The sequence below is a fragment of the Cyprinus carpio genome, chromosome A23 (genome assembly GCF_018340385.1).
Source record: "Cyprinus carpio isolate SPL01 chromosome A23, ASM1834038v1, whole genome shotgun sequence".
Taxonomy (NCBI): Eukaryota; Metazoa; Chordata; class Actinopteri; order Cypriniformes; family Cyprinidae; genus Cyprinus; species Cyprinus carpio.
Genome location: NC_056594.1, coordinates 8,121,572 through 8,143,974, shown reverse-complemented (window position 1 = coordinate 8,143,974; position 22,403 = coordinate 8,121,572). Strand labels below are relative to the sequence as shown.

General features: G+C 36.3%; 1 protein-coding gene across 1 annotated transcript; it reads left to right on the top strand.

Annotated features, from left to right (window-relative positions):
- The first annotated feature begins 81 nt into the window (after positions 1 to 81).
- LOC109094601 (CDK5 and ABL1 enzyme substrate 2-like) lies at positions 82 to 21,179 on the top strand. The gene is made up of 9 exons (XM_042712889.1): positions 82 to 771; positions 8,591 to 8,683; positions 10,708 to 10,785; positions 15,504 to 15,612; positions 15,809 to 15,962; positions 17,783 to 17,877; positions 19,251 to 19,357; positions 19,667 to 19,871; positions 20,320 to 21,179. The coding sequence occupies exons 1-9, from the start codon at positions 287 to 289 to the stop codon at positions 20,458 to 20,460; spliced, it is 1,467 nt and encodes a 488-aa protein (XP_042568823.1). The 5' UTR covers positions 82 to 286; the 3' UTR covers positions 20,461 to 21,179.
- Positions 21,180 to 22,403: the final 1,224 nt, after the last annotated feature.

Sequence of the window (22,403 nt, the reverse complement as noted above, 5' to 3'; positions counted from 1 at the left end):
TTTTTTGGTCTCTGAAATATGAATATACTGTATAATAACAAAGCAGCAAAAACTGCATTTACAGACTACAGTGGTTCATTTTCTCTCTCTCGCTCTCTTCTGTCAGAGCGCGCCTGTGGAATTATTTCAAACGCTTCATGACTCATCAGCCAATGAAATCCGCGCACGCTCTATCTATTTACTAAAATCCTGTCCTCTAAGCCAATCAGGTGCGAGTGGGCGTGTCCGGGCGAGTCGCGCCGGGGTAGAAACAGAGCTGAGCAGCAGCGGAGCTGTTTACTTGAGAATGGCCGCTGCTGCGTGCAGTACGCAGAGCACACTGAACCCGTGCACTGGCAAACTTCACAGAGAGCATCTGCGGAAAAGACAAGCTGCGCTTTTCTTTCTCACTAATATATCCTTGGACGGACGTCCTGTGCGGAACGATGTGAGCGCAGCGGGCCCAAGTGATGCCGAGTTTCAGTGCTCTGAGATCGGCGCGACTGTGAGCGAACTGTCCGCTGCGGCGAGTGGCGATGGGACCTTCTCCAGCCTCTCTGTCCCCAGACTCGGGCTGCTCAACGTCCCGCCCATCCTGGTTCTGCCATCGGATTCTGGGTTTAGTAACGTCGGGAGTACCGACATCTTCTTGGAGAGGGAGAGGGGCTCGTTCTCCTCGCAGAGCAATCTCCTGTCCCCGTGCAGTCTGCAGCCCACTCCGCTCGGAGCGCGGAAGTCTCCGACGCTGCTGTCAGTGCAGAGCTGCGGCTCTTCGCTGGAGTCTCGACCGCGGTGGGTTCTGCACAGGTTTCTGAAGGGGGGTTTCACTTTAGAGGCGGTGCGCTCTAGATAGCACGGGTAATGCATTCTGATAGTTTACCTGGACTTCTGAGAAAGACAGTCCACTTGGTCGTGTGTCAATATCTAGTGATTTGCCTACCTTTATCGCATATTTGGGCGTCATATGATAAATGAACGTTATATTTTTATGGTTAAATGCTTGGCCTGTGGTATTTTCGATAAATTATTAATATTAAATATTAATTTTAAACTTTATTCAGTAATTCTGATCAACAATATATAATTAAAGTGTTTTTTTTTTCTTCTGGAGCTTAATAATATGTATTTTTTTTTCTTCTGGATATATATATATATATATATATATATATATATATATATATATATATATATATATATATATATTTGTAGTTAAATATTACAGTAATAACATGGACACGTAATGTAAGGTGTTAGTCATTTCTCTGACCAGTTTGAATGAGCATGTTTTGTAACTGATTTGACCCAACCTGCGTATTTAGTGGGAGAGGCACCATAGAGTCATTCAAACTAATGATAAGAGTGGTTGGAAATGTTTATATAAAATGTGACGTAATGTTGCCAACTGCAACACTCACTTCATTCTTTTATTATTTACTAGAAGTGTCAAAGAACTGATTACAGAGGACAATGTACAGTATACACTAAATGCAAAGTGTATGCATTTGTTTCGTCATGTGATTTTGAGTCATTTGCCATATCTGTCCCATCAGAGTCTAATTTGTTTGTTCTTTAAATATTCACCCCTATTTACACTGAATGAACCATCTGGGGTTGTGTGATCTCCAGTTAACTGATTTAAAACACACCTTTTTTCCGGTTTGCTTCCAAAATCCTTTCTAAATGTCACTTTATTACCATTATTTTAAGTTTTATATATATATATATATATATATATATATATATATATATATATATATATATATATATGTATACAGATCGAAAATGAGGGTGAAATGACAAGCCACCTCTACAGATTTTATCTGCTTGACTTTCAAATGTTATTCCAGAGATGCAAAATATGCGAAAAAAAAGACTGTTTTCATTCTCAGTAGTTCTCTGACTGACCACAGGCTGAACAAACCACTTTCTGGAATCCAGATTACTTCACAGCCAAATAAACGTTGCCTAGAAATGGCCATTTGTGCAAGACGTTTTCAGCTTTGGTTGGGTTATCTCTTCACATGAGGAAGTGAAAAGGCTTGTCATACACACAGTGAGAGATTGGCATTTATATTTAGCTCTTAATCTCAACAGTCTGTTGAGCAATAGGTGGTCTTTATTCTTTTGACTGCACACTCGCCCCGAACCCCACCCACCCAGACCCTCTTCCACCTACTACTTTAAAAAGGGTGCGGTTGTGACATGTAGACTCAAACCAGACTGAAAGTTGTGGCAGACATTTGCTTTGTTTTATCGTTTGGCGCTTTGAGGTCAGCCTGTGCTGCATATAAGGGTGGTGGTGCTCTTCCAGCGATGCACGCTGCTTTGTGCGCACAGTACCTGCAGAGATTAAAGCTTAAGACATTCTGTCATATTCTCAACCCTTCAAAGCGTCTCTGCAGGCCTGAGGGAATGAACCGTCTCTGCACTGAAGAATAAATCAGGGCTACATGAACTTGCTTGATCCAGATGTTACATCTTTTTAAAAAAGTTCCAGTAAATGCATCCAACAGGCAATTTAAATTGACCTTTCTGAGCTTTAAAACAACCTCTCAGAGTGAGTTGTCTTTGTGGAGTGTAGAGAACTTGAATAACCGTTCGTAGATGTGACATTTAAAATAAAGACATAAAGGTTGTTTAAATAGTCCAACAAGTAGGAGCTTGTTGACCACGCTTGCCAAATTCTCAGCCTCATGCATTGTCAGAATGCTTTGAGGCCTTAAACTGTTGCTCAAAACAGAGCTGGTTTGTAATCAGTAGTTGAAAGTATTTTGCATGAGGGATGTTTATATTTTCGGTGTTTTTGTTTTTTTCAGTTTTTGTTTTTGAATCATTTGAATATGATTCCCTGTGGTAACTTTAGAAATGGTGAATCTTAATGTCTCTTCATTTAAAACGTTCTCACATCAAGCTCCACTAGACATGCGTTTTCTAATGAAGAAATCGTGTTTGAAAAAGGTTAGTTCACCCAAAAATTTAAATTCTGTCATCATTCACTCATCCTCATCCCATAAGACTCTCATTCATCCTCAAAAGAAAAAGTATTTTTAAGGAAATCTGAGAGGTTTTTGCCCTTCCATTCAGTTAATTCCAACAAAACATAGATGCTTCCGGGAGATGCTTTCAAGTTCATAAAAACATTGCAAACATGCATCAAGCAAAAAAATGTTGAGCTTCTGTTTACCTAGTTTAGTTTGCTTTATGTAGCCTATGTGTGCTGATTTATGTTTGTATGTGAATAAAAACCTAAATCTGTCAAGTGTCTATAGAAGACTTGGATTGCTTGGAACTGCCATAATTCATATGAATTAATTTTATGATGTCCTTATGAACATTTTGAAGTGTCAAAAGTGTATAAATGATGATAGACTTTTCTTTTTTTGGGTGAACAATTACTTGTGTAATGTTCATGTACATGTAAACTCATGTTATTTAATATTTTAGGCTTACAACTAAACACTATCGTAACTTTAGGCTATCTCGAGATGCTTTCTCGTAAACTACTTCATAGTGGTATTCTTGATAATCAATACCTTCATAGTTTTTAAAACACTTAGGCCTGGTTTCACAGACAGGGCATAGCTTAAAACAGGACTAGGCCATAGTTAAATTAAGATATTAAAGCTGTTATAAAAACGTCTTTACAGGTGTGCATCTTGAGACAGAACAACGACCCTGACATATTTTAAGATATGTCAGAGCAAGATATTTTCAGTTGAGACAACTCATACATGCATTTTAGTCTGGCACTAGCCTTAAGCCTTGTCTGTGAAACCGAGGGTTAATATTTTAAAGCCTTTATTATTTCTCAATGCTACAGCTGTACAGTAAAATTCACTTTAAAGATTAACTTTTCATTCATAAAGATGAAATGAAAAATACACCAAAAATGTCTCCTAGTGGAAAACAAAGACTTCTTGAGATGAAAATGACATGAAATTAGCATTATAACCAGTAGATGGCAGCAGAGGATCTCTCATTATCAGTTGCCATTTCAACTCCCTAGTTTTTTACCAGTAGATGGCAGCAGAGGATCTCTCATTATCAGTTTTGAATTTATTATAAAATGACTATTATAACAAATTTTAGGACTTTTACTGTACTGAAGTATAAAGTATAGCAAGTGCAGGAAGTCACAAAGTCTCATGCCATTTAAAAAAATAAATAATTAAGCCGAGACACCAACAGCCTAGAAGGGAAATTATTTAAATACTTAACTAGTAACTACAAATTAAGTAAGTTAATTATTAATAGTGTAACAATTAAATAATAATGCATTAAATATTAAATTTAATATAAAAACTTTTTTTAAGTTTTTTTTTTTCTTCTTCAAATTGTGAATGGATTATGTAGAGAAAGTTTATGTGCTCCCCTTACAGCTGTTTTTGACATTTGACCAGAAATGACTGAGCTGGCTTATCTAAAACCAGGAAGTAACCGTGCATAAAGTAAATTGTTATATATGACAACTTGCTTCACATTAAGAGTTAGTTAGTTATGCAACTAGTTGAAGCATTGAGTCTGTGACAGTGAATTCAGTCGCTCTTGTTCTGCACATGATAAGAGTAGGAAGAAAAGCTGTATCTCTGATTTGGCCACTCACTAGTGGTGAGATCTGCTGACAGTGTAAGATTTTATATAGAAACCATCTCTCATGTCAACAGGAAGGCTCACCTGACACTCCTTGCTGTTGAAAACAAATGTTATTCTCTATATGAATGAGAGTGATTGATATACCATTGTGTTTACTTGTTATTATTTTTACAGATAATTGTTAACAAAACTGTCCTATTAACAAAGACAGATAAATAACAAGTTATTTACACTACTGTTCAAAAGTTTGGGGTTAGTAGAATGTTTAAGCTTTTAGCTGGAATATGACAGATCTCATGGAGAACAACAATTTATTTAAGGGATGTTTTTTTTTATATTATTTATGTGTTTCTTAAGATTATTTAAATGTTGAATCCTTTTGGTTGTTTGCATTTTTGTTGTTCTTTAAATCAGTAAAAAGGAGATTTTTAGCGGAAACTTTGGTCTTTGGTGATTCATGAAATGTAAGTCAGTGTCTGCCTGTATTTGAGAACAAAAAAAAGCATATCCAGGAATTCAAAATGAACACCCGTAGCTCCTGACATCATATTGAGGTCTCATAAAGCAAAACGATCGGCGTGCAAGAAACCAAACATTATTACCTGTAATATGAGGGTGAATAAATTAACAGAAAATTTAAATTTTTGGGTGTAGAGGACCACATAAATCCCATCCAATCATTCATTATGTTGAGCATACTGTGCCAAAAACTCTTCACAATATAATTTTTTATGTTATGTAATCCAAGTCAGATAACTGACAATCACATTTTGTAAATAAAAGGGTTCATGTCCTATTTTGGGGTTCAGTAATTGGCCTTCTTTAGTACAATATGTGCTGAAAACTGTTGACTGGAAGTATTCATTGATGTTGTATATTGATGTATTATCCAAAACACCAGCTGTTTTAGATAATGCTACCAAAAGATCTCACTCGTAAATTGTGTTGTAACCCATGTAACACCTCCAGCACACCAGCCCACTGATTGAGGCCTGACATTTCACCCACTCGTTCCTCTGAGGCACTTCCTCTTGAGCCTGCGCCTTGGCACTTTTTGCGCCAACGCTGATATTCTAGCCTATAGCCTTTCATCCCTGTGTGCTATTGGAACACTGGAAGCATGGAATCAGGCCATATGTTCTCTCAGCACTTTAATTCTGTGCGTGTCCAGTCCAGGCAGGATTACGCCAAGGTATTTATTCAAATCTTTGTGACGTGACTGTGGCCTGACTGCATGCAGTTGGCCAGGAACAGCTATTGATCCCCTGGAATGAGGGGCAGGGATCTGCTGCACATAAAATTATGAGAAATATAACACACATGGGATATGAAGAGAGAAGAGCAGTGGTACAGTATGTAGAGGGTTAACATTCCCTCTGCCTCTTAACTTGAGTTACTCCTCTAGGACTGTACATTCTTTCTTAACTGTCTGTTTATCTTTGCCAGCCTGCTGGAAGAGATTCCATGGACTGATGAGAGTCATCCTCTCATGTGAATTTTGCTCTTGAAGTTGTTTCGCAATCGTTTGACAATTTTATGTGATAGCACGAGGAAATCTTTGGCTGAACATAAAACTGCTGAGTTTGAAGAATTCGTTTTGGTGTGTGTGCTGTGCTGAAAATCATTTTCCTAATTTGGTGTTCCTGGTCAAAAATGACCTGCCTTTTAAAAAGTGCTTGTAAAAATCACCAAGTCTTGGATTCAGTCTTTTTATCAACTTGTTTTCTTTCAATTAGCACAGGTTTTGAATTTCTTTTTGGATCTGATTGCTCGTAAGCCTCATTGATCTGAGTTTAATTCTTTGAGTGAAAAAAAGCATTATTTGTATATAATTATGGCAGTGTTCATAGTCATAAGTTCAGATAAATGAGGCTTACGATGAATCAGTACCAAAAAGGGTAACACATTAGTCTCACTATTAACAGGTTGCTTATTATTATGCATATTACTAACATGTCAAAATTTGTAGTTAATAGTTAGTTAATAGTGAGTAACCTTTTACAAATTGGAAATTCATAGTGACTTAATAAAATATATGTAGGGATGTAAGATATATTGGTGCTATAACATTCATAACAAGCCAGACTTTTAATACCAGTGCATCTCTAAACTATGTAATACCATTGTAATGCATATTGGTGCTATAACATTCTGCTTTTTGCTGTTGGCCAGACTTTTAATACCAGTGCATCTAAATGTAATAGTTTTGACTGCTAATCGATAATAAAATTAGTTGTTTCCATGAATACTCTAATGGATGATCCATCTTTCTCTGGGCAGTCTGCCCACTCTGATTGTGTCTGTGATTTGATATGACCTCCAGTGTCCCACCTCGCCAAGCTTATGTCTTAGTTTCCTCTCCATCATTTTTTTTGCATTTGAGTTGGATTCAAATGGATTGGAGATTTACTAGGAAATAGAGAGAGAGACAGAAAAGAAAAGACTGAATAAATGAAATGTCGGGATCAAGTGAGTGACAGATGGGCAGAGAGAGAATGAGGTTTACGCAAAGCTGGCAGCTGCTTCGGAAAGGGCGTTTAAGTCATTTGTTTTCTGTCACAGTCTTTAGCTTTTTTTTGCTCTCTTTTTCTTACTCGCCTGTACGCAGGTGCAGGTTATGATAACCGTAATTCAGATTTGGAGGGAGGGTGTATCACCACACAAATGGCAGATCAGATGGAGGGTGTGAATAGGGGGAGCTGTTTGTGTTTGTTCGGCACGCTAGGGTTGTGCAATAGTTTTCAAATCAAACAGAAGGTAAATGTGGCCTGGTTTTGTGCCCAAAGCACGTGGTAGAAATCTGTGATGCTCGTGTAGGGATAGAGGGGTTTAGAACACATACAGATGAGACATAGACTGAAAGTTACGTAACTGTAGCTATGGTAAGACGCGTAATCCAACAAACTGACTCTTGTGCAGGGTTTTTTGATGAATTTTCAGAAACACGTGTCTGAACCACGTCATCATGTTTGGGCTTCCTTAAGACCGACTAGCTAGTCTGGTGTCAACTATTCAATTATAAAACTGCTGGTTTGCACATTATTAACCAGGACCAGATGAAATGCAGCAGAAATCAAGTGAGATTTGACTGGCTGTCTGCTCAGGCACTTGGTGTTTGGTATTTAAAACTTAATGCTTCATAATCCATATTTTCCAAAGAATTGCAGAGCTCTTTGCACTCTTGTACATTCCTATGTGTGATTCATTTGAGTTGTTTGAAAAATAAAATGACTATTTAAGAAAGAAAAAAACATTTATACTGTCTCTGCTTAATGAATGGTATGGTGTGGTATGGTAAAAAAAAAAAAAAATAGGAGGATAAATGTTATCACAAAATAAATTTTCTATAATTTTGAAGTCAATATGAAATCAATATTGAGCATATTGTTAGCGCCGATCGCCATGTGGGCAGCATGGTACTTTCTGATCACATCACCCCCGTTTTTTTTCCCACATTGAATGATTCAGTATTGTTTTATTGTGAATGATTCATCAATGCAGATTATTCCAAAGGAAATAGTCTGTCTTTTATCAAAATGTAATAACTTGTTCTGTCTCCTGTTAGTAAAATGTGAAGGTAGTTTCATGTCGATGAGCAAAGAGCCATAATGAAGGTGCAATGCGGAGCTGGTCATGGCCAGTTTCATTAGCCATGATGACACATTCCCTTGAGGAACAGTGCTTGGCTGAATGGGAACTTGTGTATAATAACAGATGACTCTATATACAGTAGAACAGTTTCAAGCAGCGTAAAATCTGTGTGTGCTGAGTTTTGTGTTTTGTTTTGGTTCTTTCCATTAAAGTCATTGAGTTTGGTTTAAATCCTTGTAGTCAGATATTTGGGCTGTTTTGCATAGTTGTATGTTGCCACAGTAGCATGTATTGTAAATGTTCTGTATAATCTTCAGTCAAAGGTGTGTGTAAGCATGATGAGGGGAAACCAGATATGATTTTCTGAAATGTGTTCAAATGTATTTCATATTTTACCCATGTTCTGTCCATCTGTATTTGTCCTCAGGAGTCGGAACCCATCTGGCTCTCCTCGTCCACGCTCCGTGAAGAAAGTCCACTTTATTAAGAACATGAGGCAGTATGACACCAGGGGCAGCAGGTGTGTTTATTCACTTCTCTGTGTGGGTTTTGGGGTTCTTAATAACAGTGATAACAGCCCAGGGTGTGTGTGTGTGTGTGTGTGTGTGTGTGTGTGTGTGTGTGTGTGTGTGTGTGTGTGTGTGTGTGTGTGCTTGAGTGTGTGTGTGTGTGTGTGTGTGTGTGTGTGTGTGTGTGTGTGCGTGCGTGCGTGTGTGTTTGTGTGTGTGCATGTGTTTGTGTCTGTCGGTCTGTCTTTTCCCATGCTAGCCATGTTTTCCCTTCTCTGTGCTTCAAAACAAACAATCTGGCTCTAGTCATCATTTTTCTTCTCAGTTTGGCACTGATGCATTACAATTACAGTACTGTGAGGATATTATATCTCTAACGATTTGTACACAAATACTGAAGACATGTTTCCTATTATCAGAACTAGTTTGTTAAAGGGGTCCTATCTTTGAAATTGTATTTATTTGTTTATTGTGTGCAATAAAAGAGTTTGATGTTCTATGAAAAAAAAGAATAGATATTATTCCTAAACACCAGAAAAAGATACTGTAGTTCCATATACACAGTTATACACTGCTGTCCAAGAGTTTGGGAGTAAGATTATCAACAAAATAAAGCAAGGATTCATTAAAGGATGCATTAAATTGACCAAAAGCACCCGTGATGCATTTTCATCTGATCTTAACTGTTTTGGTAACATATTTTTATGCAAATTGTTTTATAAATTTTGCACAAGTTTTACTGAAGAATGCCAACTAAAATAGAACCCCAGAATAGTATATGAATCCTTAAGTTACAAAATATGAATTTCTGCTGTTTGACTTTAAATAAAAGTATAATTCGATATTATGGTGAGTTTTGGCACTGTCCACTCAACAGAAGGAATGACTGGATGGGATTGTTGTTGCTCTCTTAAGGAAGTGGTTGTTCTCCGTGAGATCTGGCCTCATTCCATCTGAGGAACCACGACTATGTTTACTAAAGTCCCATTATAAACTGCCCAAAACAGACAGCGGTCCATATTTTCCGCATGGGTTCCAAGGCTTTGGGTTTTCACACACAAATACACACATACCTACTCACATTCACAGGGTCAGAGACAGGACTGTGGGCGGGTGAATAAAACCGATAAGCCTGATGTTCGGCTCAGTGTAAAAAAAAAAAAAAAAAGGCCGGCTGTAGACTATTTCCCTATAGGAAACAATGGGCCACTGTTACAGAATTCACCATAATATCCAGTTTATAATGCAATTTAAAGTTCGATAACTGTGTCTAAACAGATCCATAACCTGTTTTTGTGTTCAATATAGAATTCTTCAATAAAAACCTGTTTGAAATCTGAAAAGCTGAATCCACTGTTTGCTTGTATGTTGGTTTTCTTAATGGAGACATTTCATTTGTGAATTTAAAATTACACTTGTTTAAATCTATTAAATTCAAAATTGATACCTGAGATATAAATTGAAATCCATCCCTGAAATCTCTAGAAAATGATTCAGTTACCCTCACTCATACTTACTCTTTTTTTCTGGTGACATTTCTCCACTGTCATGTGACCTTTGATGAAAAAAGTGTCAGAAAAATTCTCTAGGTTGCTGCGGCAGACCCTCAGTTTCATGTTAACTGCCATTTTACCACCCTTTCACATTTCTATGGTTAAAATGCAGACGCATAACCATAGCTGACACAGACACCACCCCACTTCCTGTGTGTTTGTGTGTAGAAGTGAGAGAGAAGTGTACACTGAGGCTGTTTTAGCTCTGTGTGTGTGCTCATGAGGAAGGAGTGTATTTTGAAGGCTGTCCTATTTGACCCCTCTGGTGTCACAGGTGTTGTGTTTGTTCTCTGAATGTACTGAGAGATTAGTGTGTTATTTAGGTTATGAAGTGTTGAGCCTGTGTGTGTGTGTGTGTGTGTGTGTGTGTGTGTGTGTGTGTGTGTGTGTGTGTGTGTGTGTGTGTGTGTGTGTGTGTGTGTGTGTGTGTGTGTCTGGAGTGTGTGTGTGTGTGTTTGTGTGGTTTGTGTTTACCACTGCAGGATCGTGCTTATCTGCGCCAAAAGGTCTTTGTGTGCCGCCTTCTCTGTGCTGCCCTATGGAGAGAGCTTTCATATCAGGTACTCATGCAGCAAACACGAAAATCTGCTTCTTTAAATCAAAGGTCAGATTTGGTGATACAGTATAGTGTGATGCTAAGTTGAGTGTGATGCTTAACACGAAAGTATAAACAAGACATCTCGCAAATTACACTGTAGACATTTCAAAGGGTTTTTACAGTAAGTTACTGTAATTAAGATTTACAGTGGCAAACCATATTGGATTTACAGTAGCAAACTGCACCATTTTACATTAAATTACTATAAAAAATCCAATTCATCAGTATTCTACTTTAATTAATTTATTTTAATATGATTTCATTTGATTTTATAATTAGTTTTTTTTTTTTTTTTGTATAGAATTCATTTTATTTTTGTCCTTTACTGTATGTACTGCTGGTATTCAATTAAAACAGACACAAAAATTATAAAATATCAAATTCTTTATTTAAAACATTGCATGAATATGTGTGCATTGAAAATACAGTCTTCCAATGCTGGAACAGTTCACCATTTCTCCTGTCGTTTTGCAGTGCATTATGTTGTATTCTCTGGATTTATCCTCACAAATAATCTTTATGCAACAGAAACATAATGGGAAAACAAATACATAGCTGTCTGCAAAACCCAGATGCTGCTCCAAAATGTGGCCACCACCTTTGCTCACCATTCACTTTGTTAGTGATAGAAATATGTTCCTGTCAAGTAGAAATGACACACTTTTGAAAGGCAAACCCCATTTAGAATACACAAACCTCTCAAAAACATATTTGTTCTCTTACCTGAATTATCAGTCTCAGGGTGGTTGGCATGCTCATGTCTTTCTTGATGCTTCATTGCAGTTGCCTTTAAAACACAAATACAAAAAATGCAGTAAAACTTAAATTCCATTAAAAACTATAACAAACTAATTCTAAAATTAAGGCAGATAGCCATAAAACAGGTTTAACCTAGCCAACATTTGATTTGATTTTCTCAATAGGCTACTGACCAACTTAACTAACCCCTGAACAAAATTCCACATTAGTTAACTTAATGTTAATATAAGATAATTTTAATTCGGTACATTAATTCAATACGCTGACAAAGTCGTTTGAATGGACAGCAGAGTTTACCTTGGTAAAGTTACCTCAGTGTTAACGGGTAATTTATTAACTGGTGTGCAGAAATCTGACAAAACACACACACAAACACACAGACATACGTACATTATTTTAACCTTGCTTGCTGGTCTTATTCTCTCATAAGGTTCATCGATACACAGCGCGGATGTTCTCCGGAACTCTTCCACTCTCGCGGGTTCATCCCCGGGGAAAACCCGCAGCGCTGCCAAAAGACAATATAGAACCCATTATAATCCGTGATACTATCTACAATGGACAGTAAACTGATGCCCCGGGAAATTTCTGACATACAGTAGTACTCCAAGCTCTTGCGCTGTTTCTGACACGAAGGGCAAACATATTTGCCAATCATTACAAGCAATGTAACATAACGTTAACTCATCCAATATAGTCTTTCCCAAGCTGATGTGGCGTTGTGGACATGGTGCAGGACAAATCTTGTCAATCCAAACGTAAGAAATGAGGGAATTAAAACAGCCTCAATGGAATGGCACCACAGAGGCCGTTACGGCAAATACAGTATTATACAGCAATTTAAAACAATACAATATGTCGCTGTATGTGGAGTTTGACGTCACAGAAAATTCCCATGATGCAAAGGGTATTACAGTTACTTACTGTAAAGTGGATTTTCAGTATTTTACTGGGTGATATACAGTAAATAACTGTAGAAATTACAGAAATGTCTAACATTGTAGCTGTCCTAATGATTTCTGATGTCTTTTACGAAACTATGTCTCTCTCAAGTTATCTGGTCTCTGGGAAGGATTCTGGTGCGCCCCTCAGCCAGTCTGAGCCTTGAGTGTAGTTTGATTCAAACAGTTTATTTAATAAATCAGCCAAAAAATCTCTGAGTGTTCAATTGGGCTAATCAGGGCTAATCTAATGACTCATTTACTTAATGAACCAGTGGTAATGGCTCTTGACTAACTCACTGAAACATTCATTATTACTTTTGCCAGCTCAAAATTTACCCAGAACTGTTTGTGTTATGTACAGTAACGGCAAGACCTGAATAAGTTTAATAAATAATTAATATAACAGTGTACAGTTAAAGTTGGCATGAAATTAAGGTTTACTGTTTTTCAGTACAGATTTACCCAGATTTATTTGTGCCTGTTTGATATGTCCTTCCGTGTGTGTGTGTGTGTGTGTGTGTGTATACATATATATATATATATATATATATATATATATATATATATTATATATATATATATATACACATTATATATATATATATATATATATATATATATATATATATACACACACACACATACATACTGTATATATTTTTATTTATGATGTTGTTGATGTTTTTTGTAATAATGCGGAAAAAGTTTTATAATTTTTTTTATTTTTTATCAAATTTTTAAATTTTTATACACTTAATAAGTTACCAAAAAGTAACTTTAAGTCTATCCTTAGTATATTTGTATATTTCTTATATAGTTAGCAACAGTTATTCACCTAGGGGTGACTGGGTTCAAATAATACTAGACAAAAATACACTAATAGGAGAATCGATGGAATCATTAAGGTTGGAGAATTGTTCGGTCGAAAAATTGGAATTGGAATAAAAGTGAGATTTCCATTCCTAGCCGTCACTTCCATGACTTGTCTTTGTATGTTTTCATAAATCTCAAAATAGACAGATATACACATGGGCATATGTTACGTTGAATATAAGGTCAGTTTGGTTCCTCTGCTCTCAGGGGATTCATATCCAGGGAGAGATTCAGGGCAAATGGGGCAGGAAGGAATTTTTCCCACATCCCTGAGCTGGGCCTGGCATGACACGACCAACAACCTCCTCTCCTTTCCCACCCTCTACATTATGGTTCCATAAAATGCTGAAATAAGGAATTGGACCATGGGAAACTTTATCTTTTAAGTCACATTTTTTGAAAGAGAGAAGAAATTAAACAGCCATGTTATGCAACCGGTCTAAGACTCTAGATAAAGAATGCAAGAGGGAGTGAATATATGTGTGTGTGTGTGTGTGTGTGTGTTCAGTCAGTGCTTAAAGAGCAGTGCTGTACACAACATACTTCGCTACTTCAGTCTGGAAGGAAAAGCAAATCATTGGGACATCAGGTTGAATTTGAAGCTGTCTGTATTAGGTGAGTTAGACTTGTTTGTGTTGATCATTGAATTGGCTCCATGTTTGAACTTTTCGTAGGCTTCATGTTTTCAGTAAAGAGTCAGTAAAAATCTGTCTGCTGCTCTTTCAACCAAGCAAAATTAAATTTAATGAGCTACAGTAACATGTCTTTTCATCTTGTTTAGGGTTAGGAAATATTGCAAAGGCTTTGATTTTTAAATATCCAACAGATTTTGTTGTATGTCACAGTTAGTCAGAAATAGGTGGTATTAAGGGGAAAGACATTCTAGAAAGGGAAATTTTAAATTCACATATCAACTGAAATAAATGGTTTTAATAAATGATATCAAACACCTAGATGATCTCAAAGCTGTTAGACATGGACTTAAAGCCACAAGAACACAAACTTTGCAGCACTTGTTTATCTCTGAAGTTCCATTATAATTTTAATACAGCTTTCTTGCACTAAAAACAGTCATACCTTTACCTTTAATACTTCTGCAAATGACCTCAGTCATGCTTAGCTAGCCTGGAAATTGTGTAAGATTTACTCTTAATCAGGGTTTCCCAAACTAGGGTTTGGGAGTTGCTGAAAAGCTGATCATTAATTAAATGATAAAAATGTCAAATTAAAGAATTTTAAAATGAAAGTGATCAAAATAAAGAACTTCCTAAAAAAGTAAAAATATTTTATAAAAAAAAAAAAAATGTGTGTAAAAAGAAAGGGAAAATATACTTTAACTATAAACCTAAAATCGCTGGTAGGTGGAGGCAAATCGCTGCAGGAGTGAGTCATTGAGTCATTAATTTAACCGATACATTCAAACAGCTCATTTGGATTGATTCAGTTTAAAACTATTTTCCTATTTAACTTATTGTTCATTGTACTGTTTTACAAAATCAATATCACATTGCAATTGTACTGATATTTGGAGAAAAAACTGTACTCTTTGTGTGATAACTATATCAGACGATATAAATGTAAAAGTCATACTTTATCTTGAATTTAGGGGGAATTCTGAATGTATTTTAATAGACTAAATCACGCAGTGAAAGTGTGAACTCTAAATGCATACGCGCAGTAATCTAATCTACATTTCACAGTGTATGCCTGCATATTTGCGATATCCTTGATAATGTCAAATTGCATATCATTTAAACACCAATTACGATATTATCGTAGACAATATATATTGCACACTATTCCAAACCCATAAGACTTTGGTGATTCTTCAAAACGTAAATTACAGAACAGAAACCTCGGGTATCTTTCAAAATATCTTGATTTATGTTTACAAGATAAACCAAAGTGTTATGGGTTTGGAACGGCATGAGTAAGTGATGACAGAAATTCTGAGTCGACTATCCTTTTAAATTATTGAGATATGAACTCAATAATAAAATTCTCAGAGTGTTTTGTTTTAGGTAGGGAATCGGCCGACAAATAAGTTTGAGCATCCCAGTTTAATAAATGAAAACAAGCATCTGTCAATCTTTCTTTCTGTCAGTGATCCTCATCTGGATGCTCAGCGGCGGAGGCACTCATCTGGAGGAATATCCACTACCCTAGAGATGCTTCCGGGGCTGGAGGGGGTGGAGCTGGACATGTACGGCAGGGTAAGAGCTTGTCATTCTATCCCTGCACTTGTCAATCACTCAGTCAGGAAATGTCACAATGTGCTCAGCATACCACTCGACCTGCTCCGGAATGACAGCTTTACATCTCTTCATGTGATGCATCCAGAAGGTTAAAAGTGCTGTTAGGATGTCTCAGGCTGACAGACAGCTTGTTATGATCTTATTTGTTGTGCAGACGGTGTCGTACGCTCAATTCCTGTACCCCACTAACGCTCTGGACCACCACAAGCCCGCAGTGGATCTTGCCCTACCCATGCCCTTTTCCAGAAACAGCATCCCTTGCAGTTATCCTCCCTCTCGCCTCAACAGCACCATCGGCCTGGACCTGGGTATGTCAAACACACACACACACACACACACACACACACACACACACACAAACTAGTACGCGTAGACTTGTGAGGACCTCTTGTGAGGGTATGCAAATCAGCATATTACAATGATTTCTGAAGGATCATATGACCCTGAAGACTGGAGTAGTGATGCTGAAAATTTAGCTTTGCATCACAGGAAGAAATAACATTTGAAAATATACTTCAATAGAAAATAGTTATTTAATAATAATTTGCAATATTGCTGTTTTTACTGTATTTCTGATCAAATAAATGCAGTCTTGGTGAGCAGAAGAGACTTCTTTAAAGAACTGAAAAAGTATTTTTTGGCCGAAATGCCAAAACCAATATTTAAGTTTTCATTTAGTGGAAAAAAAAAAACGAAACCAAAAATTAAGTTTTCACAATTTAATTTTAAATTCACAAGCTCTTGATTCAGTTTGATTCTCAATTTAATTAAATTCTACATCAATTAATTTGCATATGTATCAGGTACAGTACTTGTCAGTTTTCCTTAAGGAAAAAAAAAAAATTCAACTTTAAACTCAAAGCTTTAAACTATACAGAGAATCCTGTTAGTCCAAAAGTCCAATATTAAATTCAGTTGCTGTTTCAATTGCAATTTAAATTGCACAGCTCCAATTCATTGTTGAAATATTATCATTTAATTCATTTATAAAATTTATTTTGAATTTTGTAATAAAATTGACAGGATTTGAAATCTCAGAATTTCTTTCATATCAAAAGTAACAAAGCACAAAGATTATTGTGATTATGGGATGGCATGTGCACTATAATAAAGGTTTAGCTAAGTTTTGTTCACACATCAAAAAAACTAAAAGTTTGTTTTTTATATATAAATATATAAATTGTGTATGTATATATATATGTACACACACATGCATGTAGCAAACCAATGACACACACATACTTTGTTCAGTTCTCTGAAATCTGACAACATCTGTAACTCTTTTCTATAACAGATTCCTTTGCTTGTGACCTTTTCTGACTTTGTTAAACTGTAGAAGTGTATGTGTGTTGTAACGCCTAAAAGCATTTTAACGCTAATTCTGGACTGTGGACACGCTGAAATTCTCTTTCATTCATGTCTAAATGGTGAAATTAAATCACACAAGCATGCAACACATACACCCTCAGGAAACAAACACACACTCATACACAAAAGTGTGTAGTAACTGATGGGAGCTTAATAAAGGCTTTAATGCTGTATTATTCACAGAGTGGGTAGGGACATTTCAGTCAACTTGGTTGACACGGTTATTATCACAGCATTTCAGGCACAGATGTGTGTGTGTGTGTGTGTGTGTGTGTGTGTGTGTGTGTGTGTGTGTGTGTGTGTGTGTGTGTGTGTGTGTGTGTGTGTGTGTGTGTGTGTGTGTGTGTGTGTGTCATAATTACTAATGTGTTTTTGTTTTTTTGTGTTTGTTTGTTTTTTGTGTTGTTTGTGTTCTCAGCTCTCTCTATTCTTGTACCTTATTTAGTAAACCTGAATTAGCAACACTTGTGTCAACCGAGTGTATCGCTGATTGTACATGCTAACCGCTGTTTTTACGTGTGGTCTTGAAGGAAACGTAACGCCAAAAATAAAAATCCATCATCATTTACTCACCCTGGCAGGTGACAGACATCTCATTTTTAGGTGAACTACCCCTATGCCTTCAGAAAGACGCTTTCACCATCATCTCAAAAACATGCTTGTACACGCTACATTCAGTTGTGTTATCTGTAGTTTGATTGGCTCATTTCACAGCTATGTCCTTGTTTGTGTGGTTTTTTATTTTGTTTTTTTTTTTCAGGCCTTGAAGACCCTGACTATGACCCTAACGTGCTCAGTGACCCACGGTGGCCATGTGGAAAACACAAAAGAGTGCTCATCTTTGCCTCATACATGGTGAGACATGCATTGTATATGTATGGGATAATGCATTATTGTGTTGTGCATTATTCTGCTTATACGATGGTCATTTGCCAGCACTGACAAGTAGGGATATGCCGGTATCAAATTTTCATGTTGCGATTAATTGCTAATGCTTTTATCACAGTATACAAATCGCATATTTGGCACACTGCCTTTGTCTTGTCCTCACTCACTTTAAAGTGCTCCCACACAGCTGAGGTCTTCGGCACTTTTGTCTTCTCTTCCAGATGAACTGAATCATGACGTTAACTAATGGGCAATTCATACTCAAGGACAAATGGGAACCGTTTCACGGGGGATGCCAGGTGTTCCAAAAAAAAAAATAATAATAATATTTGAATCTCAAAATTGAAAATTGAATGCCAACCCACCGAGCAAATATTTGAATAATCTAATATTCTGGTTCATTCCTACTGACAAGTTAAAGCTGTTAATGATGTTTGCAACGCAGTATTGATTATTTTCGTCAGTTATGGCACGTTACAGCTAGCATTCTACCTGCTTCAAATCAGACACAGAGATAAAGTAGCACAGTAAGATCACATTTTCTTGAATGAATTATAATATTTATTCAAGTTAATTATTGAGGAGGGGGATAAAAGTTGCATGTGTGAATTGCGTCTGTGCATTTCTCTCTATAAACAATGAAGCTGTGAGTTTAGTTACGTCAAAAACTAAACTCTCCTAAATTATCGCTGAGAAATATAATGTAGCAACTCCGTATCGAAGCTATTTTATATACAAAAGTCACATTGCAGCGCTGAAAACAAGTTTCTGTGCTCCTGAATGTTTCTGTGTGTGCAGCGTGATCGCCATTCTCTGTGTGTGTGTGTTTGCGTGCATCAATGAAAGCAGCACATTTATATAAAATGGTGATTAAACTGACTTGGAACTACCTGTGCATTAATCAATGAGCCAATCAGAGCCAATCAGAATCGAGTATTATTAATTGAATATGACTTGACTTGTTTTTAAAAGGTTTCTTTAAATCATACCACATAACACAGCTGCTCAGCCATTTAGCTATTCACAGATGTATGTTTGTGTTTTGGGATGTTTAATGCAGCCCAGTTTGGTCTTGTTTGTTGTTTCTGGACATCAATTACCCATCAGACACATATGTGGGGATGAATGGCTATCTGTGTGATTAAGCTTCTGCTGAAGGCAGTGTGATCTGACCTACAGACACGGATAAACATAATTTATCCAGCTGACGTCGTTACTGACACTGGATAATACTGCTTATACAAATGTGGTGTACTGTAAAAAAAAAGCTGATTATCTTACTAATGTAAATTCTCTGTTTTTACCGTCACTCGCTTTCTCTCGCTGTGGTTCTCTTACAGACAACAGTAATAGAGTACGTCAAACCATCAGATCTGAAGAAGGACATGAATGAGACCTTTAAGGAAAAATTCCCCCACATCAAACTCACACTGAGCAAAATCAGAAGGTGCAAAGACATTTTAAATGTTGTTTTATTTCAATAACTGTTTACATGCAAAGGAATATTCCTATGTTAATCAGAATATGGTCATATTGTTATTACGTATGCAATAACCAGATTAAACCAAACTTTTTCAAAAGACAGCTTAAAACCTTATGAAAACGAACTGAATAAATGCAAATAACTGAATGAATACATTTTAAAGTACTTAAGTTACATTTGTGCATGAATATGACTATTGTCTTTTTTTTTTCGTCATTGTCATCTGTTCTCTTTATGTCTCCCCACATCTCTGTCCTTCCGTCTCTTCGTCAGTTTGAAGAGAGAAATCTGTTCAGTGGGAGAGGAGTCTTCCTTGCAGCCGGTCACCATAGCCATGGCATTTGTGTACTTCGAGAAGCTGGTCCTACAGGGGCGTCTCAACAAGCAGAACAGGAAGCTGGTGGCGGCCGCATGCCTCCTACTCGCCGCCAAGATTAGCAGCGACCTGAAGAAACAAGAGGTCAAACAACTGATTGATGTGAGTGATGCTCTGACACACACTTTCCAGTCAACACACATACCTGTACACTACAGTTCTAAGTTGGGAAAATAAGTCTCTTCTGCTCACCAAGGCTGCATTTATTTAATAAGAAACAGTAAAAACAGTAATATTGTGAATTATTTTCAATTTTGACATAACTTTTGTATTTTAATCTATTTTAAATTGTAATTTATTCCCGTGATGCAAAGCTTAATTTTCAGCATCATTACTCCAGTCTTCACTGTCACACGATCCTTCAGAAATCATTCTAATATGCTGATTTGATGCTCAAAAAACATTTGTTATTATCATTGTTGAAAACTGTTGTGCTGCTTCATATTTTTTCAGGCCAAAATGCGCTCACCCTGTCAAAGTTGTCAGTGTTTGTATATCTATCTGTATATCTTTTTATATCTAATGTATATCTGTTTTTCTTTGTCCCCAGAAATTGGAGGAGAGGTTTCGGATTAGCCGTCGGGAGCTGATTGTTTTCGAGTTCACTATCTTGGTGGCTCTGGAAATGGCACTTTACCTACCGGAGAGTAAAGTCATGCCCCACTACCGCAGGCTACTGCAGCAGACCTGACGTGGGTGGAGCGGAGGTTCAGGGCCGTTGTGAATATGCAGATGAGATGCATAAAGCAGCCGAACTTGTGGGACTCTGCGTTCCCGCTATATTGCAGTTTGAGGTATCAGAGCGAATACACATCAACACAAAGCTCTAAAGAAGAACTGACGTTCCAAGTGATGCTTTTTATAGCAATCTGGCAAGCAGCATTTCTTTTTTTCATGGCTGTCTGTTTTTGTGACCAACATGGGAATACTGCTGAGAAAAACAACACGGATCTTCTTTTATTGAAAACAGAAGGACTAAACACTTAAACGACAAGGGAGGAGTTTAACTCTTAAAATGTACAAGTGTGCATGCATGTTGTTAACATTCCGTATCTATTTACCAAAAATAACTTTTATTTAATTTAGACCTGTCCTTTTATATAGAACAGCCTACCATTCACTGTAACACTAAAGCACTTTAATATATGTACTTTTTTCATGTAAAACCTTATGCAATAATAATATAGTCATTAGTACAGATTACATAATATACAGTATATGCACATACTTTAGTAGCATACTCAGAAAGTGTTACTGAGTGATTGACTAAATCTAACTTAGTATTTAAACCTAGTATGTTCTTTGTCATTGATAAGGCTTGATTTTATTGTGATGAGTTCTCTATATTAGAGCTGATTTCAAGAATAGCACATTTTCAGTGCTGCCGTGATGTTCTCACTTTTTCTTTTTCTTTTATAGAATAAAAAAAAAATCATCCTTTTTTAATTGTATTTTTTAAGAAGAAAGTCATGATGTAAATGTGTGATTTTTATTTTTAGGTGAACTATTCTTTTAAGATGTCATCATGGTATTATATAATCCATTTAAAAGTATTTTTTGAAAGAAATGTATACTTTTATTCAACAAGGTTGCATTAAATTGATCAAAAGCGATACAGACATTTATAATCTTACAAAAGATTTCTATTTCCAACAAATCCTGTTCTTTTGAACTTTTTTTTTTTTCAGAATAGAATCCTGAAGAAAGGTAGAGCACAAAATAAAAACGCAGCAATTGTTTTCAACATTGATGATAGTAAGAAATGTTTGTTGAGATTTAGAATCATTTCTGTAGGATCATGTGATCGGCACTGAAGGAATAAATTCCATTTTGAATATAATATATTAGAAGAAACAAGTGAAAAGAAAGTTCTAAAAATATTTCACAATATTACTGTTTTTGTTGTATTTTTAATCAATTAAATGCAGCCTTGGTGAGCACACTTATATGCTAATTTCACTATTTATTTATTAATTGTAAACAAAAAAAAAAACATTTAGTTTTCTGTCTCAATTTCTCATTGACAACATGTCACATGACCATGTGGCATACTGTATCATGATTTATCTGAAAAGTTTTCCAGCACCCACAATCTTTACAATATTTTAGATGCTTTTTGTTCCATTTACTCACAAAGCATCCCATTCCCAATTTAATTCATTCATGTCTGCCTGATTTATGTTTTCTTTACCTGATGTGTTAAGGGTTTGTGTGTAGGTTGTGTGTTTGGGGGGTTTTGGTTTGTTTTTTTTGTACTTTTTTTTTTTATGTATTGTAGTCTCAATCAATACGTCCTTCTATTTACTTACATGATCTGCTGGTAATGTTGTCCACAAATGTCTTTCTTATACTTCTATGATGGTATTCTTGAAATAAGACATTATTTTCCAGTAATATAGTGTGTGTATTTAAATATTGTGCTTAGAAAGCACTTCTGAAGCAGTGAATATGCTAGAGCCGCCCTCTAGAGGAAGAGATTTGCAATCACAAGTCAATAGGAAAGCTGTCAGGAAGTGGATTTTGCTACATAATAAGCATCCCACTCATGTACTCAGGAGATCTTTGTAAATCACACATAAATTGAACATTTTTCCAAGCCTTTGTTTTATGTGTGTGTACTTTTTTTACATTTTT